Source organism: Chiloscyllium plagiosum, unplaced genomic scaffold (assembly GCF_037043375.1).
Source record: "Chiloscyllium plagiosum isolate Xiang-an unplaced genomic scaffold, Cpla_swu_hap1 HiC_scaffold_25, whole genome shotgun sequence".
Taxonomy (NCBI): domain Eukaryota; kingdom Metazoa; phylum Chordata; class Chondrichthyes; order Orectolobiformes; family Hemiscylliidae; genus Chiloscyllium; species Chiloscyllium plagiosum.
In genome coordinates, this window is record NW_028270163.1 from 50,355,578 (window position 1) to 50,382,868 (window position 27,291).

The following is a 27,291-nucleotide window of genomic DNA, read 5'->3' on the forward strand; positions in this document are numbered from 1 at the left end:
TCAACTGCAGGGGACTGTGGAAGCTCACTGTTTGAGAATGTTTAAGATGGAGATTGCTGGATTTCTGATTCCCAGTAGTGTACAAGGCTATGGGGATGAGTTGACTCAATGGTAGTAGGGTAGGCTCAACAGCTGAATGGTTGTTAATATGTTCCTACAATGTCTTTGCTATCAAACACCCTGTGTGCCCTTGTGCAAGAGGCCATTCTTAGTGAACAAGCCAGGATAGTAAATGTGCAGTGTGTTCAAAGCTCAGGCAGCCTCCAGTGGAGAAGCTGTCAGCCAGAGGATGCTGCCACTGACAGTGCAGTAGTCCCTCAGTGCAGCACATAGGGGGTCCAGCCTGGATCTTATACGCTTGGCCTTCATTGTTCAGATCTTTGAGCACAGGAATTGGGTTGACATGTTGCATCTGTACAAGACATTGGTGAGACCAATTTTCTAGTACTGCGTATAATTCTGGTCACCCTGCTGTAGGAAGGATATTGTTAAACTTGAGAGGGTACAGAAAAGATTTACAAGGATGTTACTGGGTCTGGAGGGTTTGAGTTATAAGGAGAGGCTAGATAGGCTGGGGCTTTTTAAACTGAGTATAGGAGGTTAAAGAGTCAACTTTATAGAGGATTTTTAAATCATAAGGGGCATTGATAAGGTGAATAGCAAAATTCTTTTCTCTAGTGTTGGGGAGCTCAAAACTAGAGGACATAGGTTTAAGGTGAAAGGGGAATGATTTAAAAGAGGCAATATTTTCATTCAGACTGGTGTGTATGTAGAATGAACTACCAAAGGAAGTGGTAGATGAGGTCCAGTTGCAACATTTAAAAGACATTTGGACAGATACATAGACAGGAAAGGTTTAGAGGGATATGGGCCAAACTCAAGCACTCGGAGGAAACCCATGCAGACATAGGGAGAACTCCACACAGGCAGTCACCCAAGGCTGTAATTTAGGAAATCTGGTTGGCATAGGTTAGATGGGCTGAAGGGCCTATTTCAGTGCAGCAAGGCTTGAAGCTTTCAGTGCTACCGCTGAGCCTTGGCTGGACAGGGGTGGAGGGAGGAGGAGTGATAACGGGGATTGGGGAGAGAGTTAGAGCAGTGTTTATGAAGGAAGTATTCGGCCTCTGCTGGAGTTTAGAATCAGAACAGAGAAATAAATGAACAAAAGCAATTGCTGGAAATCTGAAAGCAGCAAAGTCTCACTTGGATAGACAAATATCTAATGAGTTAGTGGAGGAGGCTTGTGCCCAGGATTGTAACTCATTCAAGATGAACAGAATTTTGAAAAGGAGCAGCATTAGAACCAATGCAAACTAAAAGTGCAACCGCACACTGGGCAGCGGTGGAATAAATCCGGTGATCTGTAAATGGAGGCTGGTTAAATGCTAGGTGTGACATTGGCGTGACATAATTTGGGGGCATCAAGAGAGAGAATGGAAGAGAACAGAAATATACAAGCTGGTGTGAATAGCTGAAGGGGTGTGTGCAATGGCATGCTGATACAACAGAATCTGCCCCAGTGACTCTGGAATTGGCAAAAGAAGTGGCATAGGCCCCTCACCAGCCTAGTGCTCCTGCATGGTGCTGATAATCCGTGTGCAGTCTGTGCTGGTTACTGATAAATGATTCTAATACTGTACCTTCATGTTAGAGTTATCAGCATGGTTTTTATTAGTGACACTGCCTTTATGAATGTTCAGTGAATCTCTATGTAGAATAATAACTTCTCTTCGCTCAAACAAAGAGAATGAGAGTGGGGGCTCGATTTGTAATTTTCCAGTCTGTGAATTCTGCTGCTTGTTTGCTGGCTAATGTAGCTGCTGATCGTGAGGCTCGAGTGTACTACACCCGATCTCAATTCCTGCTGTGCAGACACACCACTTTGCCTGTTATTTTCAGGCCATAGATGTGAAAGGCAGCGATTGAACAGAACAGGGAGAGCAAGAACGCGCCCTGAAACAACTGCGGTTCGAGCGAGTCTGATAGCATTTGAGAGAGAACGGATTGATTAATATTGACGCTGAGGCTGGACACAGTGGGGCAGATGTGGTCATGGAGAAGGTGGTCGAGGAGGGGAAACTGAGCGGCCATATCAGCAGCTTGTATTTCTGTCACTGAGTGAACTCCTCCAAGGTGTTTCATTATAATAGTTACTGGATAGAAATTTACTCAAAGTCAATTGGGTCAGGCGATCAAAGTATGTTGGTCAGTTTGTCAGTCTACCTTTGAGATTTGCTCATTAACTCATTACTGTATCATAATATGTGACCTGATGACTCAATGCCTCAGACTCCGTCTTAACACAGGCCACTTGAAGCATGACACTCTGCTGGAAATGCCCTGCTCTTTGTAATCATATACCTTAATGATCACCCAAGCACTGAAATACAGTGTATAGCTGTCTATATAAATGCAGTGATATATGGGTTTATGTCAATTCAGTCTGTATATACATGCATTGTTTTTTTTGTGAGCTGTAATAAATGTATGTTGGATCTTCCAATGCCACCTTACCAACATCCCATTTCTTGCGTCATGACGGATAAAATAAGGAATGCTGCCGGAGGTAAAGCCTACCTCAAAGATAGATGGAGGATTAGGTTTAAGGAGGAGAATGAGGCAAAAAGGTTCATAGAAAGTCAATTCCAGAGCTTTAGGGCCCAGGCAGCTAATGATACAATGATGCAAATTCAAAATGCACAGGAGAGACAAATCTGGAGGAATTGTGTTTAGATCTTCAGGAATTCAAGAATCTCCAAGATGACTCTGGAGTCCTAGAGATGTACAGCACGGAAACAGACCATTCGGTCCAACCTGCCCATGCCAACCAGATATCCTAACCTAATCTAGTCCCATTTGCCAGCACCTGGCCCATAACACTCCAAACCCTTCCTATTCAGATACCCATCCAGATGTCTTTTAAATGTTGCAATTGTACCAGCCTCCACCACTTCCTCTGGCAGCTCATTCCATACATGCATCATGCTCTGTGTGAAAAAGTTGTCCCTTAGATCTCTTTTAATTCTTTACCCTCTCACCGTAAACTTATGCCCTCTAGTTCTGGACTCCCCCACCCCAGGGAAAAGACCTTATCCATGCCCCCTGTGATCGTATAAACCTCTAAGGTCACCCCTCAGCCTCTGACACTCCAGGGAAAACAGCCCCAGCCTATTCAGCCTCTTCCTAACTCAAATGCTCCAACCCTGGCAAAACCCTTGTAAATCTTTTCTGAACCCTTTTGAGTTTCACAACAGATTGTAGCTTTCAACATACATAATCAATTAGGTAACAAAGAATCTTCTCTTTCCCATTGGTGTGGGAGAGTTTAGGAGGATAGGGTGTGATGGTATGCAGCCATCTTTGAAGATTATCAGGGCTAGAGGAGTTTGCAAAGACTGAGAGGTAAGAGACCAGGAGAGCAGGAATTTCAAATGGTCCTGATCAGTGTTCATGGTCCTTGGATGAGCAACTTGGTGTTATCAGTTCTGGTTAGTTGTATTGCTGGAGGGTTCATCACATGACTTCTCACACCAAGCCCCTTTGACCCCCATCCATTGGTCACCTGACTTGTCCAACCCACAATCCCCTATGCCAATCAAAGTCAACAGACAATACATTATTTGATTAGATGATTCTTGACTGACAAACAGCCTTTTATAACTCATAAGTTCAAATATTCTTTTTGAAAAGAAGACACTATTTCTTCCCTCCAGATCAGCTCAGTAGGCTCGGACCAATGGGGCGAGGAGTGGCAGATGGAGTTTAACTTAGGTAAATATGAGGTAATGCATTTTGGAAAGGGCAAGTCGAAGCAGAATTTATACACTTAATAGTAAGGTCTTGGAGAGTGTTGCTGAACAAAGAGACCTTGGAGTGCAGGTTGATAGTTCCTTGAAGATGGAGTCACAAGTAGACAGGATAGTGCAGAAGACATTTGGTATGCTTGCCTTCATTGGTCAGTGTATTGAGTACAGAGTTGGGAGGTCATGCTACAGCTGCAGAAGACATTGGTTTGGCCACTTTTGGAATATTGCATACACTTCTGGTCTCCCTGCTATAGGAAAGATGTTGTGAAACTTGAAAGGGTTCAGAAAAGATTTACAAGGATTTTGCCAGGGTTGGAGAGTGTGAGCTATAGGAAGGGGCTGAATAGACTGGGGCTACTTTCCTGAATTTTCGATGGCTGAGAGATGACTTTATCAAGGTTTATAAAGCCATATGGAGCATAGATAGGATAGATAAACAAGGTCTTTTCCCCAGTATGGGGGCGTCCAGAACTAGAGGACATAAGTTTGAGGTGAGAGGGGAAAAATTTAAAGGGATCGAAGTGGCAACTTGTTCACATAGAGGGTGGTACGTGTATGGAATGAGCTGGCAGAGGAACTGGTGGAGGCTGGTACAATTGCAACTTTTAAAAGGCATCTGGATGGGTACATGGATAGGAAGAGTTCAGAGGGTTATGGGCCAAGTGCTGGCAAATGGGACTTTAAGTTAGATATCTGGTCGGCATGGATGAGTTGGACCAAAGGGTCTGTTTCTGTGCATCTCTATGACTAAGGGTTTGTGCCACAAAGTGACACCAACAGCATGGGTACAATTCCTGTTCTAGCTGAAGTTATCATGAAGGATTCTCCTTCTCAACATCTTCCCTTGCCTGAGGCATGGTGACTCTCAGGTGAAACCAGCTCCAGTCCTCTCTCTCTTTTGAGAGAGGAGCTGAATAGAATCTTAGATCCCTACAGTGTGGAAGAAGGTCATTCATTCCATCGAGTCCACACTAATTCTTGATCAGTATCCCTCCCGGACCCAGCCCCAATCACCCACTCTGTCCCTGTAACCCTGCATTTCCCAAACCGTTTCAACCAAGCCTGCACATCCCTGGACACTATGGGCTATTTAGCATGGTAATTCCGCCTAACCTGGACACACAGGGACACACAGGGAGTACATGCAAACTCCACACAGACAGTTGCCTGAGGGTGGCACTGAACCTGGGTCCCTGGTGCTGTCAGGCAGCAGTGCTAACCACTGAGCCACCATGCGGCTATGATCTGGTAAGACTTTTGCAGCTTTATCTTGTATAGTTAACTGGAATTCCTGGATACTCCAGGTCAGTTGTCGAGGGTTGGAGATCCTCTGGCAGTGCCTCGAGAGATTGATTGTTCCTCCTGGTGCCGTTCTAAGCTGAGAGGAAGCAGTGAGCTGTGGAAAAGGATATCTGGGATGTAGGGGGTAAAATCCCACTGAAGTAACAACGTTTGCTCCTTGTGGTTTCCAGGCTGTATGATGTCGGAGGCCAGCGGACAGAGCGGAGGAAGTGGATTGGCTGCTTTGAGGACATGAGGGCGGTATTATTTGTGGCAGCGTTGAGTGGGTATGACATGAATCTATTGGAGGAGCCGGCAGTGGTAAGTGGCCTGTTTGCGGGAAGATGGTGTGATTCTGGTGGGGAGGCTGTGTCCACTTGCTCAGTCAATGGGTCAGAGTGTCCAGCAGCTGCCTGTACACTTCTCAAGGGCTAAGTGAAGAAATTCCCACAACTAACCAGGCACTAAATGGATCAATATCCCCTCATTGCAAAATCCAAAATGTCAGGGTGGAGGGGAGGAGATGGGGTGCAGCCGGTCATCTTCAACACCCCATCTTTCCCCATACCCCCACCATCTCCTTCAGGGCCTCTGCTCCACCCTCTCTCTCACGTTCGTTCTCTCTCTCTCTCTCACTCTTTTTCACTCTCTCACGCTTTCTTACACTTTGTCGCTCTCGCTCTCTCTCTGTCTCTCTCTCTCTGTCTCTGTCTCTCTCTGTCTCTGTCTCTCTCTGTCTCTGTCTCTCTCTGTGTCTCTCTGGAACTGTCTCTCGCTCTCTCTCGTGCTCTCACTCTATTGAGCTCTCGTTCCCCTGAGAGACGGTCTGTGAGCAGACAAACTGGACAAGAGAAAGTAAAAGCCGATGAAGAAACTGAGGGAAAGTTGGCGGAAGTTGCGGGATGGTAGCAGTAAGAACCAGGTGATGAGCAATCAATAACGAGTGTCTGACTGCGAATAGAGAAATGTGAAACCTGTCAGCTCAACCGAACTGGAGCGCACTAACTTGACAGCTCCATTCAAAGGAAATTATGAGCCATCCATAATTATATATTACAAGCTTGACAAGAGAATTGAGCAGAGATTCTTTTTCTGACAGAGAGCAGAGGTTGTTGAGATGAGCCTCAAACAGTGAGGAAGCTACTGATGGTGTTGGCAGGGTGATGTGATCTATTAAAATCTCCCACATTCTGTCCCATAGCACCCCCTCCCCACCCAATCCCCGAGGCTCTGTTCAGGTGGGAGTCACTAATAAGTATTAACTCTCTACCTATTATCATCATAGAACAGCATCGGTAATTCTGTCTGCTTTGTTATAATAAGGATATGGAGGCACTTGGAGAGGGTGCAGAGAGTGAAGTGTAACGTCAGGAATGACTGGGTAAACATTTCAGGAAAAGATTGACAGGGTGGGTCTGTATTCTCTTGAAAACCAAAGTCTGAGGGGTGACATAAAGGAGGTACTTAAAATGCTGAAAGGTTTTGATCAAGAGAATACAGGGCGTGTTTCCTCTCACGTTTCCCCAAGAAATCCAATAAGGAATTCTGAATAATCTTCCTCAGCCAGAGAGTGGGAAGAATGTGAACATCACTTTCACAGAGACTCATTGAAGTGAATGATATTGATGTACTTAATGGGAAGCTAGACCAGGAGATAAGGGTGAAGGGAACACAGGGTTATGATGGAAGAGATGGAATAGGTTTGAGGGAATCATAAACACCAATATGAACTGTTTGGGCTGAATGGCCTCTCTCTGTGCAGTAAATCCTCAGTGATAATTGATCTTGTTCCTTGCATCACTAAAAAGGTACTGTAGGAACAGGAATGGCCATTCAATGTCTGATTCCATACAATGGTGGCTAATCCAACATAGCCTTTCCCCATTCTATCCTGATAACCATTTATGCTACTGATAATCAAAAATGTATCAATCCCTATTTTGAATACGAGTTTCCACAGCTATCTGAGGTAGTAAATTCCAAAGATTCAAAGTTTTCTAGTAAAATTATTTCTCTTCATTTTGGTCCCATATGGCAGTCCCCCTAGTGTCCCCAGCTCTAGACTCTTCAACTGGGGCAAAGGAAGAGCCAGTGATGCCAGTATTGTTCCATCCAGCACCACCTACTGGACAGTGGCTGTATAGCTATCGGGTTGGAACAGGTTCGGCTGCACCAATTGGGAGAGAGTGTACCCTCAGAGTCCTCAACATTGACGTGGGACCCTGTGAAGTCTCAGGGTATCAAGTCAACCATGGGCAAGGAAACCTCCTGCTGATTGCCATGTACAGCAGTCCACCCTGTCCAGGTGATGTCTGTTCTCCTCCATGTTGAGCATTGATGGCAATGTGGGTGTGGAATCTCTTCTGGACAGTGGCAGGACTTCAATGTCCAAGAGTGGCTTGGCAGACCCAATTCCTGAAGGGTTTATTTGGCAGGTTGAGCCCGTGGAAGGTGGTGAAGAAACTAACCAGAATGGAAAAATCTCTTTCACCACTTCCTCACCAGTCTACCAGTCACCAAATTCACAGACATTGTCTGCCGGTACCACTGTGCTAAATGGGATTGATTCAGAATAGATCTAGCAACTCAAGACTGGGCATCCCTGAGGCACTGTGGGCCATCAACAGCAGCTGAATTGTCAGCTAATACAATGTGTAACTGGTTCTGCCCCCTCCCCCCCCCCCCCCCCCCCCCCCGGTAAACTCAAGCCAGGGGGTAAACTCTGGCTCAATAAAGACCACAGGAGGACATATCAGGAGCAGCACCAGATCCACCTGAAACTGCAGTACCAACCTGACAAAGCAACATCACGTGACTTTTTTTAAAAAAGTCATTCACAGGATGTGGATGTTACTGGCCAGGCCAGCGTTCATTATCTATCCCCAACCACCCAGAGAGCAGTTAAGGGTCAGCCACATTGCTGTGAGTCTGGAGTCACATGTAACTCAGACCAGGTAAGGACGGCAGTTTCCTTCATAGATAGCGTTAATGGTAGTTGTCTTTTCCCTAGGCTGGGGATTTCAAGATTGGGGACACATTTTAAAGGTGAAAGCAGAAATATTTTAAAAAGGTATGAGGGGTAAATTTTTTACACACAGGGTGGTTGGCATGTGGAATGAACTTCCTGAGGAAGTGGCGGATGTGGGTACAGATACAACGTTTAAAAGACATTTGGATAGATACATGAATAGGAAAGGTTTGGAGGGATATGGGCCAGGAGCAGGTACATGGGACTAGTTTAGTTTGGGATTATGTTCGGTGTGGGCTGGTTGGACCAAAGGCTCTGTTACCATGCTGTATGACTCTAAAGGACATTAATAACCAAAATGGGGTTTTTCCTGACAATCAATAATGGTTATGATCAGACTCTTTTAAGTCCAGACTTTCTTTCTATTGAATTAAAATTCCACCATTTGCCATGGCAAGATTTGAATTCAGGCTCCCAGAACATTATCCAGAATTCTGGATTACAGTCCAGCAATCATATCACTAGGCCATCACCTCATGATTGCTAAGGGATCCAGGAATAAATCACGGTCTCTTTCTGAGATCTCCAGCATCACAGATTTGCTCCATGTGATATCAGAAAAGACTAGAGGCACTAGTTACTGTAGAGACCATGGGCCCTGACAACATTCCAGTAATAGTACTGAAGACTTGTGCTCCTGAACTTACCGATCCTCTAGCTATGATGCTGGCATCTCCCTGACAATGTGGAAAATTGCCCAGGAGAATCAAGAACTTAGAGTCACTTTGAAACTAATGGTGACCAACTTAAAACCAATGAGGCTTTTTTTTCTCTGAGGGTCCTGATGCTTTGAAATAGTCTTCCTGAAAAGATGTTGGAAGCACAGCCTTTGAGTATTTTTGAGGCAGGGCAAGATTCTCATTGGGCAAGAGCATGAAATATCAGCAGTAGGCAGAAATGTGGATTTGAGATTAATAGCAGATCAGCCATGACCTTATGGCATAGCAGAACAAGTTCAAGGGGCTAAATGGCCTACTCTTCCCCTTGTTTATATCATTAACTGCTTTGTTAATAATCCTTCCTCCTTCATAAGGTCAGAAGTGAGGATGTTTGTTGATGATTGTACAATGTTCACCATTTGCAACTCCTCAGATACTGAAACAATCTGTGTTGAATTACAGCAAGACCCAGACGATATCCAGGCTGCGACTGATACGCGGCAAGTAACACTTGCACCACACAAATGCCAGATAATGACCATCTTGAATTAAAAAAAAGAGAATTTAACCATTAACATTCTGAGGGGTAACCATTGGCCAGACATTGAACTGGACAAGCTATATAAACACAGTGGCTACAAGAGCAGGTCAGAGTTTAGGAATTCACAGCAGTCAGCTCACCACCTGACTCCCCAAAGCCTGTCCACCATACAAAGCACAAGTCAGTAATACTCCCCAATTGCCTGGATGAGTGCAACTCCAACAACACTCAAAAAGCTTGACACCATGCAGGACAAAGCAGCCCGCTTGACTAATGTCCCTCCACCACCAAAGCACAGTGCTACATTGTGTACCATCTACAAGATACACTTCAGTAACTCACCAATTTGTGGTCACTTTCTAAACCTATGACTTCTAGCATCAAGAAAGACAAGGACAGCACCTCCTGAAAGTTCCCCTCCAGGCCACTCATCATCCTTGGAAATATATCATCATTCCTTCTGGGTCACTGCATCAAAATCTTGAAGCTTCCTCCCTAACATCTCTTGCAGTGGTTTAAGAAGGCAGCTCAGCACCACCAATCAGGAATGGGAAATAAATGCTTACCAAACCAGCAGTGCCCACATCTCATTGACATAAAACCCTGGTTAAAGAGATTGGATGTTTATGTGGGTCACTGCTGTCCAGACTCTGTTGTGAGTCACCAGTGATAGGAATGCTGGTTGTGGAGATGCCAGGAACAGTCAGTTTTATTTGAGATTTCCAATCAGGAAGGTGAAGTTTACAGTGGGGACCAATGGGAGAACTGTGTGCAGAAGATGTTACCTGGCATGGAGAGTTTAGCTATTCTAGAATGGCTGAGGGCATGATCTTGGTTCTCTGAAGCTACTGAGATTGAGGGGCATGTGTTCTTCTGGCCAGTACTCATTTAACTCCCCTCAAGAGCAGGTCACATGATATTGCCTGTGGGATCTTCTTGTGCATATATTGGTTTCATGACTCCCTGTGTTACAGCTGTGACTGCAGTAGCTCCACAGTTGTTTAATTGGCTGCAAAGCATTGTGAACAGCACTATATAAATGTACACTTTTTCTTTTGATCTTCCATTTCCCAGAAACACAAACTACAAACTCATGCACACGTTGCAAGGGGTTGTTGGTTCTCTGGTGATTTTGGAGCTGTAATGAAGAGAGATGATAAATGTATTGTCAGTTAAAATTGAGTGATTGGCCCCAGAGACAAAGTAAAGGCATTTGAAAGAAGTTATGGAAATGACTGTTTGGTCTGAGGACTGGATTTTCTAATTGCAGCGTACAGAAGCAATCACCGTTTCAACATCTCCCGGGACCCAAGGACTGAGCAATGGTGTCAGTCAATTGACAGGTCTTCCAGTTGAGCTAAAAGGCATCGAGACTCAGATTTGTCCCACACTTGCCCAGTGTGAGGAGACAGAACCTCACACTGATCTCACATCTGTTCGTTAGCAGATGTCTGTCCGTCAAAATTCCCATCGCTGTGGGCAGGGATTATTTTTGGATGTCAGCTCTGCCAAGCATGATGGCTGTTATTGTCAGGTTCACTAGAACCAGCTGTGTCTTGACAAATCCCCTGCCAATAATCCTCCTTGGTGATACATATATGCTACCTATACACTGAGACATTGCAAAAACATCAGCAGAAGATGGGTTGAATCTTGATAAACAGGATAGATTTAATCCATTGTACTAAATAGTTCGCTAATATTAGATCGGCAGTTATACGAGAGTCCTTTGTAAGACCTTAGACTGTTCGTGTTGCTGTTGACAACATAGACCTAGCACTGAATCTGGAACCAAACTGGAAAGCAGAGGTTAGCTCCTCTTAGAAATGTCCTTCACAGACATTTTCTAATCACCCTGTTCAGAGATGTTATTATGCACCTATGAAACAGACAGGACATGAATCCAGACCTCCTGGTGTAGAGGTAGGGACATTACCACTTTGGCACATGAGCCCTGACAGTACTTTATATGCTAATGTCCGGAGCTTATTTTGTGATTTCAGTTAATTCTTTCCCTGAATGTTTTATATAACAATCTTTCGAATCCACTATGACTCTCCTTTTGAAAAGGGAATAGAGGCTGTGAGGCGTTAACTCTGTTGCTCTCCCAAGCGATGCTGGTAGATCTGCCAACTTTCTCCAGCACCCTGTTTATTTCAGGTTTTTGGTGTCTGCAGGACTTCGCATTTTAATATCTTTCACAACATTGGCGTTCAAAGTATGCCCGGGTGCATTCCTGGAAGTCTCATCACACGATCTTCATCCAATCAAATAACCTTTTCGTCCACCTTGAATGCTTTTAGATATTTTTCAATCAACCTGATTCAGAGATGTTATTACACACTTTAGGGGCAGGTGAAAGCTATGGACGCTATCACTGGACCACAAAAGCCCTTTAAATGCTTTTAACCACTAAGCATGTTCAATGAAAATAAGGAAAAAGACCATAATAACCTAAACACTGTTTTGATGATTCTCCTGGCCATTGGTCCCAGTGTCCAAACTGATGCCTGGAGATGGTTGGATGAGAAAAGATTAAATAACCTGAAGGAATGAGAGATAATATCATTTAAACATTCAAAATACTCTGAGATTTACTGACAGGGAGGATGCAGGATGGATGTTTCCCCTCAGTAGAAGGGAGGGAGGGTATTGGCTTCTAGAATCAGGGGCATGGTCTCTGAACGAGGGGCAAGCCATTTGTGATTGAGATGGGGAGGAATTTCTTCACTCAGAATGTGGCAAATCTCTGAAAATCTCTATCCCAGAGAACTGTGGAGCATCAGCCATTGAGTATATTCAAGTACATTGAGGATAGCAGTTGGGAGGTCATGTTGCAGCTGTGCAGGACATTGAGGGCACTTCTCAAATGCTGGTTTCTCTGCTATAGGAAGGATGTTGTGAAGCTAGAAAAGGTTCAGAAAAGGATGTTGTCAGGTTGGAGGGTTTGAGCTATAGGGAGACCTGACAGTCCATATTGAATGCACTTAGACAGACATCCCAAGCCTGAGTCAAAATGCCTAAAGACTCTGTTTAATTTCAGTTCTGACTAAAAATAGCTATTGGGGATAAATTGTGAAGCTTGGTCTCTTGTTATATGCATGACTTGTAATGCATTGCGAAGTAATGTCTAAAATAATGGTTATATTTAATCATGTATTTGTGTGTGGAAATGTAAGAGACCAACTGAATCATCACTGTTTGCTATTGCATAGTAAAAGTTCTAGATATTACAAGCCACCCCCAATAGTCTTTTATAGATATGTTCTTATCAACCTATTCAGAGATTTTGGATATAAGTTTGCTCGCTGAGCTGGAAGGTTCATTTTCAGATGCTTCGTCACCATACTAAGTAGCATCATCAGTGAGCCTCCGGTGAAGCACTTGTGGTATGGCCCACTCTTTATTTATGTGTTTAGGTTTCCCAGGGTTGATGATGTCATTTCTTGATCTTCTTCTCAGGGCTTGGTAAATGGGATCCAAGTCAATGTGTTTGTCGATAGAGTTCCGGTTGGAGTGCCATATTTCTAGGAATTCTCACGCGTGTCTCTGTTTGGCTTGCCCTAGGGATGTGATGTCCCAGTCGAAGTGGTGTCCTTCCTCATCTGTGTTAAGGATACTAGTGAGAGTGGGTCATGTCTTTTTGTGGCTAGATGACGTTGATGTCTCCTGGTGGCTAGTTTTCTGCCTGTTTGTCCAATGTAGTGTTTGTTACTGTCCTTGCAATGTATTTTGTAAATGTCATTAGTTTTGCTTGTTGTCTGTACAAATCTTCTCAAAATTTGTTATCCAGAGATGTTATTGCACATCTCAGAGGCAGGTGAAATTTGAACCCAGACCTTCTGTCTCACAGGTAGGGACACTGCCACTCTGCGACAAGGACTCTTCAGTTAAAAACTGTAAGCTGTTATTAAATGGAGTGAAGAGCAAACTGGCTGTAATTGGAATATCTGAGTCTGTTAAATGAGCTGATTGTAGCTGATGGATGTAGATAAAGTTTGACTCACAGGCTCATGCAATTGCAATGCTTTTAAAAGGAGTTTAACTTTTAAAATGAAATGTGATTTACAGAGTTAAAGAGGCCATTAATGCTGGGGTCTTAGAGGGAACTCCCATCAAGTCCTGGTCACGTCACCTTTGTGCTCACTGACCAACATCAGTTTCCAGTCTGTCGGAGTTTAGAATTCTAGTCCATGTTTCCAAATGCTTCCATGGTCTGTCTCTCCCTCTCTATCACTATTGTCTCATCCAGCCCCACAACCCTCCTCCAGCTCTGGTCTCCTCCTAGTTACAGATTTTTGTGTTTTTTTGATTTACAAGGATGTTGTCAGGGTTGGAGGGTTTGAGCTATAGGAAGAGGCTGAATAGGCTGGGGCTGTTTTCCCTGGAGCATCGGAGACTGATGGGTGACCTTTATAAAGGTTTATAAAATCATGAGGGGCTTGGATGGGATAAATAGGTACGGTCTTTTCCCCGGGGGAGTCCAGAACAAGAGAGCAAAAATTAAGGGTGAGAGGGGAAATATTTAAAAGGGACAAAAGGGGCAATGTTTTCACATAGAGGGTGGTGTGTGTATGGAATGAGCTGCCGGAGGAAGTGGTGGAGGTGGGTACAATTACAAAATTTAAAAGGCATCTGGATGGGTATTTGAATAGGAAGGGTTTAGAGGGATATGGGTCAAGTGCTGGCAAATTAATTTTACCCCAAATTAATTTAGGACATCTGGTCGGCATGGACGAGTTGGACAGAAAGGTCTGTTTCTGTGCTGTACATCTCTGTGACTCTCTGACTCTGTGTTCTTTCACTGTTAAATGGTGTCTGCAATTGCCTGAGCCACAAGTTCTGGAATTCAGCCCACAAATGTTTCCACCTTTCTGTTTGCTCTGATAATTATACAGTCAGGGTGAAGGAACATTAGAAAGGGAGGGAGCACAGATTTCTGAGTTAAACAAACGTTTAAGCAGGACATAGTGGTCACGACTCTAATAAAGTTGCTGCGTTCTGCCTGGGTTCTCAGAGATTCTGAGCAGGGATTTCAAGTTATACTGAGTCACGCAGCTGTCAGCATAATGTCCTTGTCGCCAGATCTGAGCCATGTTATCATGTTAGAGCTAGATCACCTGGAAACAACTTATTTTATTTCTGCCAACTTGTGCTTTATCTATAGAGCTATTGATCAGACCTGTCAGTTTATCCCACACATCAAAGGAATGGTGCCATAATTGAAAGCTCTCTCACTTTGGGAATAAATCTGTATTTCCCCCCACATTTAATAATCCAATTTTTAAAAATAAATATTTAATGTGTACATTGTCAGTTATTCGAGCCTCCAGTTACTTTCTGGAGAAGGAAAATCTTTTATCAATAATGTTTTTCTTGACCACTGTCCAAGCAACTAAGAAGTTTACTCAACTGCAGTCACATTTGTCTTGTAGGAAGAATAGCAGCCAATTAGCTTTTAATGATGATTAAGAATAGATATTGTCCAGGAAGTGGGGGGAGGGGGGAATCCCCCACTCTTCCTTAAATTGAATCTATCCCATTCACTGGAGAGAGCGAATGGGACCTGAGAGATAGTACCTCTGACAGTGCAGCACTCAGTGGCACTGGCCTGTCAGTATCATTTCTGTGCTTCGGTCTTGGGAATGGGACTTGACCATGGAACCATGTGACCCAGATGAATGTGTTGGCTTTTAACTCATTCCTGACACTCCCTCATCAAACGCCAGTATGTTATTAGGTTGTTAGATGATCTGAGAAATTATAACTAACTCCAACCCCACCGTAACCAACTCCAACACCCCCCCCCCACCATTTCTCGCCTATATCCCCCCCCACCCCCACCTCTCACCTAATTCCCCCCCACCTCTCGCCTATATCCCCCTCCCCAACCTCTCGCCTATATCCCCCTCCTACCCCTCTGTTCCACCCCCTTTCCACCCCACCCACAGAGGAATCCTTACAGTGTGGAAGCAGGCCCCTCGGCCCAGCAAGTCTATCCCAACCCTCCGAAGAGTATCCCACCAGACCCATTCCCCTATTACTCTTCATTTACCCCTGACTAATACACCTAACTTACACATCCCTGAATACTATGGGCAATTTAGCATGGCAAATCCACCTAACCTTTGAATTGTGGGAGGAAATTGGAGTTACTGGAGGAAACCCACGCAGACACTGGGAGAATGTGCAAACTCTACACAGACAGTGGCCCAAGGCTGGAGTCAAACCTGGATCCTTGGTGCTGTGAGGCAGCAGTGCTAGCCACTGTGCCACCCATTTCCAGAAACAGGGATCACAGCCTAAGGATACAAGACAGAGATGAGGAGAAATATCTTCACCCAGAGAGTGGTGAGCCTGTGGAATTCACTACCGCAGAAAGGAGTCCAGGCCAAAGTTTTGTACAATTCCAAAAAGGAGTTCAATACAACACTTGGGCCAAAAGGGATCAAAGGTTAAAGCAGGAACAAGCTATTGAGTTGGATGATCAGCCACAATCATAACGAATGGGCGGACAGGCTCAAAGGGCTGAATGGCCTTGCTGTGCTCCTGATTTCTATGTTTGATTCTGATTTCCAGCATCCACCATGTATTTGCAATTAACTAAATCGCATTAACCACAAGAAGCTCCTTGGTTAAAGCAGGAAGTAGAGTTCCACTCTCACACTAAACTGAACAAGCCCTGTAGGTCCCTACACTTGGAGAGAATGATGCCAGTGACGTTCGGAGATCCCAGGATACATCAATGAGCGATGTCCAGCCTGAGGACAGGGCCACATCCTGGGACCAGAATAAGGCCTACGTTCTCTAACTGTTGAACTTCTATAGCTCTTACAGTTTTCTTTGTTCCCCCAAGCAGCTGAGCCAACTGTGCGACTGTGGCTTGCCATAATCCTGAGGTGTATCATCACTTTCCTCAGCATTCCTAACTGAAACTGATCGAAGAGAGTCAGAGAGAGATCCACAGTTCTACCTGTTGCTTCTCTGGTTCCTGGTGGCTCCCTGTAACTTCCTCCCTGATTCCCCTTAAGGCTATAGATTGATGACAAATGTATGGGAGTGGCTTCATGGATGTGTCACAGTGACACTCCCAAGTTTCGTTCATCTTTGGAGCTTGAGGCGCTGCAAGTAACAACCTTTTCTGTACGTTTGGTTATTCAGAGCCAGGAAACAAGGCACAGGATGGGCACTTGAGAGGCTGGATCTGCCTTGACATACCTGAATCTATTATCAAAGTTTAAAAAGTCATGAGGGGCAGAGACAGGGTAAATAGACAAGGTCTTTTCCCTGGGGTGCGGGAGTGCAGAATGAGAGGTCATAGGTTTAGGGTGAGAGGGGAAAAGATATAAAAGGGACTTAAGGGACAACCTTTTCACGCAGAGGGTGGTGTGTGTGTGGAATGAGCTCCCAGAGGAAGTGGTGGAGGCTGGTACAATTATAACATTTAAAAGACATCCGGATGGATATATGAATAGGAAGGGTCTAGCGGGCTATGGGCCCGGTGCTGGCAAACGGGACTAGATTGGATCAGGATATCTGATCGGCATGGACGAGGTGGACCATGCTGTACATCTCTATGACTCTATATATGGTTACTCAGAGCCAGGATGGGCACTTGAGAGGCTGGAGTTGCCTTGACATTCCTGAATCTATTAAAACAGTCAGGGACTCCATTTTTCCCTTTTTAGATGATAGCTAGTTTCTAATCAACCCACTCAGGAATGTCACTCTGCAGTCTAGAGCATGTTGGGCTTGTAAAGGCTTCCTGGTTCAGAGATAGAGACACTACCATTGCAACGCAAGAGATCCCATCCCCCCACCACCACCATTTGACTATATATTGGAAAACATGTTGGAAACTGTTGTATAGATAGTAAGTACTGTCAGCATTTTTTTCCTCAAATTAAAACCCACAAGGGATTGTGAAGATTGTTTTTTTTGGAGCAGTGGGAGAGAGACTTTGAGACAGAGTCTTACAAGGGGTGTTTGAGTTAAGGAAGAGTCTTCTATTGACAGCCTTCAGATTGGTCCAGCTGCAGTTTGTTACAGACTATTACAATCTGTTCTCAATTTAAAATGAAATTTCGATGATGACTTTCTGAAGCCACTCTGTCCTGCTTTCAGAGGAAGGCATTGAAATTTCGAGATGGCTGGTTCAGCCTTGGAGACACAATGCTCCTGGTTTATATATCTGCCCTCTCTCTTTTCTTCCTAGAATCGCTTGCAGGAAAGTTTGAGGCTGTTTTCTTCCATCTGCAACAACATATTCTTCAGGAATACCTCCATGGTATGTTGATATCAGTGGAAAAATGAATGACGAATAAACAAAATATGTGATCAAGGGCTGAGGTGGGTGAAGCTGATTTAATTGGTTACTGGTTTAATATTTTTTTCTTTATTCAAACGGGGCATCGCTGGGAAGACCAGCATTGTTGCCAGTTCCTAATTACCCGTGAACTGAGTGGCTTGTCTGGCCATTTTAGAGAACAGTTAAGAATTAACCAGATTGCTGTGGGTCTGGAGTCACATGTAGGTCAGACTAGGTAAGAACAGCAAATCTCCTTCCCTAAAGGGCATTAATGAGCGATATTTTGTATTTTCATAGTCCCCCTTCCTAAGACTGAATTATGGATATTTACAGCAGCCATAGTGGGATAGAATCCCTATATAATGGAAGCAGGCCATTCAACCCATACCAAACCTCCAAAGAGCATACCACCCAGTGCCACCCTCTACTCTGTTCCTGTAACCTTGCATTTCCCATGGCTAATCAATCTAACCTGCACATCCCTGGACACTATAGGGCAATTTACCATAGCCAATCCACCTAGCCTGCACATCCCTTGACACTATAGGCAGTTTAGCATGGCCAATCCACCCTAACCTGCATGTCTTTGGACTGTGGGAGGAAACCAGAGCACCTGGAAGAAACTTGCACAGGCACAGGGTAAATATGCAAATTCCTAGAATCGAACCCGGGTCTCTGGTGTTGTGAAGCAGCAGTGCTAACTACTGAGCCACATAGGATATTAGCCTGGACCCTTGATATTACTACTCCAGTGACATTAACACTGCCACTATCTCCAATACCTGTAGGAAGGGGCCTGTGGGGTTTGTAGGAGGAAGGATGAGCTTGTAAGGAAGGGATTTTTTTTGTATGCGAGTTGTTGGTGCAGTAAGGAAGGAGTATAGAGGGGTATAAAGAGACAGTCAGGTCAAAAGCGAGAAGGAAAATTCAGAGGCATTTGCACCGTAATACAGAGGAACCACAATTATCCAAACGAGATAGGCAGGCACTATTTAATTCGGATAATTGAATATTTGGTTAATCGATTCAATGCCTCTCCTCTGGGGCTCGGAGTTTTCTGAAGTTTCCTTTTTCTTTGGTCTGCCTGACTTGCTCCGTCTCTCTGTCTCAGGGTTTGATTCTGAGCAGACACACTTGTGTGTAAGGGACTGCAGCATTGCTGAAGCCTACCCCCTCCCCCCGCCAACCCCCATCAGTTCAATGGGATTGAGACATCGAGCACTTGCTATGGTCTGCTCCCCATTCAGGAGACTAGGTAGCCACACACCGCTTGCAAGCCCCCGCTCCCCCCAAACCCCGTCCGACTTCCCAACCCTGCCACCCGTCTGCACCCCCGTCAACCCCCCCCCCCCAATCCTGCCCAACCCCGTCCAATCCTGTCCCCCCCAGTCCACCCCACCTCCATCTGACCACCTCCCAAACCCACCCCCACGCCCCCAACCCCGTCCAGCCATGCCGCCCAGTTTGTTTTTAATCATTGTGAATTAAAAAAGCAATCAATGTTGGGAACTCCTCTTTGATGTAATGTTTCTATCGGGACCTTGAGATCTCTTCCGGACGATCTGAAATTCGGATAATTGATATTTGGATAATCGAGGTACCTCTGTGTTGTGAAATGGAGAAAAGGTGGTGATTTGTGCGAGGGAGAGAGCATGATGTCTTGGGGTTGGCTGTAAATGAGCAAAACACTACATCCCAGCGAGAAAGAGGAAGGGAAGGAAATCTCTTATTTATCATCAAAAAGCACATTTCTTACAGAAAAATCTCTCGCCTCGTTAGAACATTTTTCAGCCGTCAGTCAATCAGCTAGTTATTTAAAGTCTGTTCACCTGTGACCTCTAATTAATCCAGTTCCGTTTATTACTAATTGTGTCTGCCATTTGTAATTAGAATGCAACTAATGACTGATGACAAATGGTCAATTCTGTTCTGCTTGACAATCTTGCTTACCATTACTGTCTGCTTAATGGAGTCATTTAATCGACGATGTTTCTCCTCCCTAATGAGAGATTATTCAGCGCTATTGTTCAGATCAGACTCACTTCTCTGGATGGGTATATGTTCTGCTTTCTTGTGATTACATCGTCAGTGAAAAATCTAATCTGAAGCACAAGGGACCTTTCCCACCAATCCCCATGTTTATTTCCCACATTAAATGATTTATTGAACTGAGTTAGGGTAAAAGTTAGGGGAGATTAAGTAATTCACATCCAGTTAGTGATCAGGGACATCAGCGTGTGACTGTAAGTGAGGCAGGTAGGGGGAACCTGAGTTCAGGAGTGCAGGAGCCTCAGCCTTTGACCTTGTCCAACAGGTATGAGATTCTTGCTCTCTATACGGATGAGGAAAAGAGCTCTGGACAGGATGAGCCAGCTGACCACGGCACCATGGTGCAGAAGGCCATTCAAGAGGGGGGAGCTAATAGACAAGTAGTGGTTATAGGGGATTCTATAATTAGGGGGACAGATAGTATCCTATACAAGCCGGATCGGGAGTCTCGCATGGTGTGTTGCCTACCCGGTGCCAGGGTTCGGGACATCTCTGACCGGCTTGAAAGGATATTGGAGCGGGAGGGGGAGGATCCAGTTGTTGTGGTCTACGTTGGGACTAACAACATAGGCAAAGCTAGGGTGGAGGATCTGTTTGGGGGTTATCGAGCACGAGGAAGGAAATTGAAGTACAGGTCCTCAAGGGTCACAATCTCCGGATTACTGCCGAACCACGTGCCAATTGGCATAGGGATAAGAAAATTAGGGAAGTAAACACGTGGCTAAGGGACTGGTGTGGGAAAGAGGGATTCCACTTCATGGGGCATTGGCATCAGTTTTGGAACAGGGGGGATCTGTACCATTGGGACGGTCTCCACCTGAACCGATCAGGTACCAATGTTCTAGCGAAGAGGATAAATAGGGTGGTCAGTAGGACTTTAAACTTCTGAGTTGGGGGGGAAGGGAAAGTGAAAGCGACAGGGAGTATGGAGTCAAATGGAAAGATAAGCGGCAGGATAGCATATGTGCAGGCAGATTTAAACTTGAGACAGACTGGGAATGCAGCAAAAAGGAAGGATAATTTAGGACATCTTATGACTTCCAATATCTCTAATGATAAGAAAGTTAGCATTAAGGCACTATACCTGAATGCTCGTAGCATTCATAACAAAGCAGACAAACTAATGGCACAGTACATCGTGAATGATTATGATGTGGTAGGCATCACAGAGACGTGGTTACAGGGGGGTCAGGACTGGCAGTTAAACATCCAAGGGTTTTCAACTTATCGAAAAGACAGGGAGGTGGGCAGAGGGGCGCGGGGTTGCCTTGTTAGTTAAGAACAAAATTAAATCTATGGTGCTGAATGACATAGCGTCGGATGATGTGGAGTCTGTGTGGGTGGAATTGAGGAACCACAAAGGCAAAAAAACCATAGTGGGAGGTATGTACAGACCTCCTAACAGTGGTTAGGACCAGGGGCACAACATGTACCGGGAAATAGAGAAGGCATGTCAGAAAGGCAAGGTTACAGTGATCATGGGAGACTTCAATATGCAGGTGGACTGGGTAAATAATGTTGCCAGTGGATCCAAAGAAAGGGAATTCATGGAATTCTTACAGGATGGCTTTTTGGAACAGCTTGTCATGGAGCCCACAAGGGAGCAGGCTATTCTGGACCTAGCGCTATGTAATGAACCAGACTTCATAAAAAATCTTAAAGTAAGGGAACACTTAGGAAGCAGCGATCATAATATGGTAGAGTTCAGTCTGCAGTTTGAAAGAGAGAAGGCAAAATCGGATGTAATGGTGTTACAGTTAAATAAAGGTAATTATGAGGGCATGAGAGAGGCACTGACGAAAATAGACTGGAAGCAGAGCCTAGTGGGGAAGACAGTAGAGCAAAAATGGCAGGAGTTTGTAGGTAAAATTGAGGACACTGTACAGAGGTTCATCCCCAAGAAGAGAAAGATTATCCGGGGAGGGATTAGACAGCCATGGCTGACAAAGGAAGTCAGGAAATCTATCAAAGAAAAAGAGAGAGCCTATAAAGTGGCCAAGAGCACTGGGAAATCAGAAGATTGGGAAGGCTACAAAAACAAACAGAGGATAACAAAGAGAGAAATAAGGAAGGAAGAGGATCAAATATGAAGGTAGGCTAGCCAGTAATATTAGAAATGATAGTAAAAGTTTCTTTCAATACATAAGAAACAAACGACAAGCAAGAGTAGACATTGGGCCACTTCAAACTGATGCTGGAAGCCTAGTGATGGGAGATGAGGAAATAGCAGGAGAACTTAATAAGTACTTTGCGTCAGTCTTCACAGTGGAAGACATGAGTAATATCCCAACAATTAAAGGGAGTCAGGGGGCTGAGTTGAGTGTGATTGCCATTACAAAAGAGAAAGTGCTAGAAAAGCTAGAAGGTCTTAAAATTGATAAATCTCCTGGCCCTGATGGGTTACATCCTAGAGTTCTGAGGGAGGTGGCTGAGGAAATAGCGGAGGCGTTGGTTGAGATCTTTCAAAAGTCACTGGAGTCAGGGAAAGTCCCGGATGATTGGAAGATTGCTGTTGTAACCCCCTTGTTCAAGAAAGGATCAAGGCAAAAGATGGAAAATTATAGGCCAATTAGCCTAACCTCGGTTGTTGGTAAAATTCTAGAATCCATCATTAAGGATGAGGTTTCTAAATTCTTGGAAGAGCAGGGTCGGCTTAGAACAAGTCAACATGGATTTAGTAAGGGGAGGTCGTGCCTGACAAACCTGTTGGAGTTCTTTGAAGAGGTGACAAGTAGGTTAGACTGGGAAACCCAGTGGATGTGGTCTACTGAGACTTCCAAAAGGCCTTTGATAAGGTGCCACATGGGAGGCTGCTGAGCAAGGTGAGGGCCCATGGTGTTCGAGGTGAGCTACTGGTATGGATTGAGGATTGGCTGTCTGACAGAAGGCAGAGAGTTGGGATAAAAGGTTCTTTTTCGGAATGGCAGCTGGTGACAAGCGGTGTCCCGCAGGGTTCAGTGTTGGGGCTGCAGCTGTTCACGTTATATATTAATGATCTGGATGAAGGGACTGGGGGCATTCTAGCGAAGTTTGCCGATGATACAAAGTTAGGTGGACAGGCAGGTAGTACTGAGGAACTGGGGAGGCTGCAGAAGGATCTAGACAGTTTGGAGGAGTGGTCCAGGAAATGGCTGATGGAATTCAATGTGAGCAAATGCGAGGGCTTGCACTTTGGAAAAAAGAATAGAAGCATGGATTACTTTCTAAACGGTGAGAAAATTTGTAAAGCCGAAGTATAGAGGGATCTGGGAGTGCTAGTTGAGCATTCTCTAAAGGTAAACATGCAGGTTGAGTCCGTGATTAAGAAAGCGAATGCAATGTTATCAATTATCTCAAGAGGGTTGGAATATAAAAGCACTGATGTGCTACTGAGACTTTATAAAGTTCTGGTTAGGCCCCATTTGGACTACTGTGTCCAGTTTTGGTCCCCATACTTCAGGAAGGACACACTGGCACTGGAGCGTGTTCAGCGGAGATTCACACGGATGATCCCAGGAATGGTAGGTCTAACATATGAGGAACGGCTGAGGATCCTGGGATTGTATTCATTGGAGTTTAGAAGATTAAGGGGAGATCTAATAGAAACTTACAAGATAATACATGGCTTGGAGAGGGTGGACGTTAAGAAATTGTTTCCGTTCGGCGAGGAGACTAGGACCCGTGGACACAGCCTTAGAATTAGAGGGGGTAAATTCAGAACAGAAATGCGGAGACATTTCTTCAGCCAGAGAGTGGTGGGCCTGTGGAATTCATTGCCACAGAGTGCAGTGGAGGCTGGGACGCTAAATGTCTTCAAGGCAGAAATTGATAAATTCTTGATGTCACAAGAAATTAAGGGCTACGGGGAGAATGCGGGTAAGTGGAGTTGAAATGCCCATCAGCCATGATTGAATGGCGGAGTGGACTTGATGGGCCGAATGGCCTTACTTCCGCTCCTATGTCTTATGGTCTAATTTGAGCGTCTGTTCCCTCAATTGGCTGGATGTTTGGTTAAACGATGCAGAGTGATACCAACAGTGTGGGTTCAGTTTCCATACCAACTGAGGTAGCCATGAAGGACTCTCCTTCTCAACCTCTCCCCTCACCTGAGGCACGTTGACCCTCAGGTTAAACTATCACCACTTTTCTGTGTCTACTGAGAACAGCCTCATGATCCTCTGAGATGATGGTAACTTGACTTTTACTTTAAGAATAAAATTCCAAGAAATTAAAAAACCAACACAAATTGAGCATGGAATGTGAAAGTTAGAGGTCTCTGCTAATGTCATTTAAGTACTTTTATTCACTTTTTGATTATAAATTGCTTTCTTTCTCCTTTAGATCTTGTTCTTGAACAAAATTGACCTGTTCCAAGAAAAGATTTTGCACTCGGGGAGACATCTCCGGCTGTACTTTGCACAATATCGAGGTATGGACCTTTAGGGTGCAAGGTCGATATCTCGTGTTAGTGGGCTACATCTCCTCACCTTGCTCTGTGCACTCGGTTCATCAGAGGGCGATGGGATTGGGCTTTTTTGTTGGGGTCCATACACACAGCCCATCATCCAACAGCTCAGCCCAGGTTTGCTCTGTGTAAATTGGCTGCTTTGGTCCCTACATTACGAGAGTGACTACATTTCCAGCATACTTTGTGGAAGGTGCAGTGCTTTGGGATGTCATAGAGTGTAAAATCATAAAGTTGTACAGCGCGGGAGTGGGAAAAGTAGACCAATGTACCACAGGAGGTGAAATTATATTTAGGTTTTTGCAAGCTTTTGGCAAAAGTTAATGCTAACCCAAGGTTGTCAGAGTGTGGGGAGTCCTGGTCAACAGAATGGATAGTGAGCTGGTGACAATGCAAATGACAGAAAGAGGGTGGTTAAGGATAGTTACTTGGGTTGGCTAAGGTGGCATCTGGTATTCTGCTGGCATTTCATCACTTGCACGACCAACTTCGACCCTGGAATTGAAAGCCGGCAATAATTTAAAAGGAGGCTTTAGTTGAATAGGTGTGTAATTAGCAATTGCATTTCAATATTGTTAAGTGTGAGAGAAGATTTAGATTACTTACAGTGTAAGTACAGCCCAAAAGGTCCACACCGACCCGTAACCCACTCCCCTACATTTATCCCTTCGGCTAACTCTACGGGCAATTTAGCACGGCCATTTCACCTAACCTGCACATTTTTGGACTGTGGGAGGAAACCGGAGCACCCAGAGGAAACCCACGCAGACACGGGGAGATTGTGCAAACTCCACACAGTCAGTCGCCTGAGGCAGGAATTGAACCCAGGTCTCTGGCGCTGTGAGGCAGCAGTGCTAACCACTGTGCCACCATGCCGCTGGGAGGAATAAGGAGTTTTCATAACTCTCTGCATAACTACTGTCTGAATAGGATCGAGGTGGAAAGGAAGCTGGTGGTACCAATACAGAGGATTAGGAAAATGTTGGATAGTGTAGGTATAAAGTATATGCTTTCCTTTGCATGAAATTCTAAAACTAGGCGCCTTAATTATGATAGACACAAATAAATCCAATCAGAATTCAGAAGAATTTCTTTCTCTAAAATAGTGTTTTCAGTGTGCAAATTGCAGTGCAAAGGGAATTTGGGGCAAATAGAATAGGTGTATGTCGGGGGAAGCCACAAGAGAAAGGAATATTCTTTCATGGGACGTGGGCATTACTGCGGGGTTAGCATTTATTGACCATCTCCGGCCTGTGAACTGAATGGCTTACCAGGCAATTTCAGAGGGCAATAGAAAGTCAAGCTTCTTGCTGGAGTCCTATGTAGGCACAGACAATGATGGTGGATTTCCCTCCTTCAAGGACATTAGTGAACCAGACGGGCTTTTACAACATGAAGGTAACAGATATCTTTTCACCATTACTTGAGATGGCCTTTTAAATCCAGACTTGTTTTTTAATGTGAGTGGGGATTCCACCATGGGATTTGGTCCCACTTCCACAGAGCATTAGCCTGACCCTTGGGATTACTAGTCCAATGATTACCACTAATCCATGCTCTCTCCAGGATGAAGTATATACTGAGGGGATTAGCTGATGTAAGATCTGAGGAAGTTTGCATAGAGCATCAACACCAGTATAGATTCATTGGGTCGAATGTCCTGTCTCTGTGCCACATAGAGTTCTGAAGCATTTTATCAATTTCATCTAGCATGTTCCTATGTTATTTATCATGTCACTGTTGGCATGTTTGGTGGCTGTATAGTGTTTTACTGAAGCTCCATCTAAACCTATTCCTCCCTCTGGAGATGTCCAGAGCTTTACTATGTCCCGAAAAGGCTGCTCTCTTAACAGTTTAATGTGGCTCAGGTGGCTCGAGCAATCAAACTGTGCTGTTGATGCAAAATTAATTCTAAGTCGGTGTGATTGTCGGAATGGAAAAGGCAAATCTAATTAGAAATCCTGACTGGAGTTGGAAGGCCGTGATAATAAGGAACAAGACCATGGGAGAATGAAGTTCACTTTCTAATCTGAGTTTTCAGGGCTTTCATTTTGAAATACCAGCTGGGACCTGAGGATAGATATCATTCAGCATATTTTCTATAGTTCAGCAGATGTAGTGCACTCTCATTTCTCTGGGCTTTGACCTGTCGAGACACTTCTATTTTTAGTGAGCCTGTGAAGTTCATCTTGCGATATGAAATTTAAACAATTTTGTGCCTGAACTTTTCAAATGCAATAAACGTTGTTCTTCTATTTCTCTTAACCACCTCCTCACCCCCACGGCCCCATGGCCCCAGGGTGTAGGTGTTGCTGGCAGGTTAGTATTTATTGATCATTCCTTGTTGCCCCTCCAGGGGGTGGAATGAGGTAACCACACCAATTTATTCAGAACTTGCTGAATCTGAAAGGGAATCGGGTGGGGGGGAGCTGGCATGGTTATGGGGGAAAGGAAAGAAATTGTCATAGAGTCATAGTGATGTACAGCACGCGAACAGACTCTTCGGTCCACACTGACCAGGTATCCCACCTTAATGTAGTCCCATTTGCCAGCATTTGGCCTATATCCCTGTAAACCCTTCCTATTCATGTACCCATCCAGATGCCTTTTAAATTTGTAATTGTACCAGCCTCCACCATTTCCTCTGGTAGCTCATTCCATACATACACCACCCTCTGCGTGAAAAATCTGCCCCTTAAATCTCTCTTAAATCTTTCCTCCCTCACCTTGAACCTATACCCTCTAGTTTTGGAATCCCCCATCCTGAGATAAAGACTTTGGCCATTCACCCTATCCTTTTCCCTTATGATATTATAAAGTCCTATAAGGTAACCCCTCAGCGTCTGACGCTCCAGGGAAAACAGTCCCAGTCTATTCAGCCTCTCCCTATAAAGCAAACCCTTCAACCTCAGCAATGTCCCTGTAAATCTTTTCTGAACCCTCTCAAGTTTCACAAGTGGACTTGAGGATTAACAGATCAGCTATGATCCCCTTGAGTAGTGGAACAGACTTGATGGACTGCGTGGTGTACTTCTGCTCCTGCATCTTATGGGCAATAGTTGGGGTTTCTGTCGTGAAGAAATTTATGCTCGAGTACAGAGGGTGGACAGAGATTGTATAATGTTCAAGGCAATGAGCCACGTGCAGGAAATTGGGACTAGTGTCGATAAGTTGG

At 44.6% G+C, this 27,291-nt stretch overlaps 1 protein-coding gene across 3 annotated transcripts in view; it reads left to right on the forward strand.

The window, feature by feature from the left end:
• The window catches only part of gnav1 (guanine nucleotide binding protein (G protein) alpha v1), a 124,199-nt gene that overhangs the window by 91,228 nt on the left and 5,680 nt on the right, over positions 1 to 27,291 (forward strand). For 2 of the 3 annotated variants that reach the window (XM_043714994.2, XM_043714996.2), the window contains 3 exons: positions 5,279 to 5,408; positions 17,531 to 17,602; positions 23,993 to 24,080. In XM_043714994.2, the coding sequence (XP_043570929.1) occupies positions 5,279 to 5,408; positions 17,531 to 17,602; positions 23,993 to 24,080 (290 nt within the window). The remainder of the gene's footprint in view (positions 1 to 5,278; positions 5,409 to 17,530; positions 17,603 to 23,992; positions 24,081 to 27,291) is intronic. The other variant, XM_088000715.1, reaches the window with a different exon arrangement.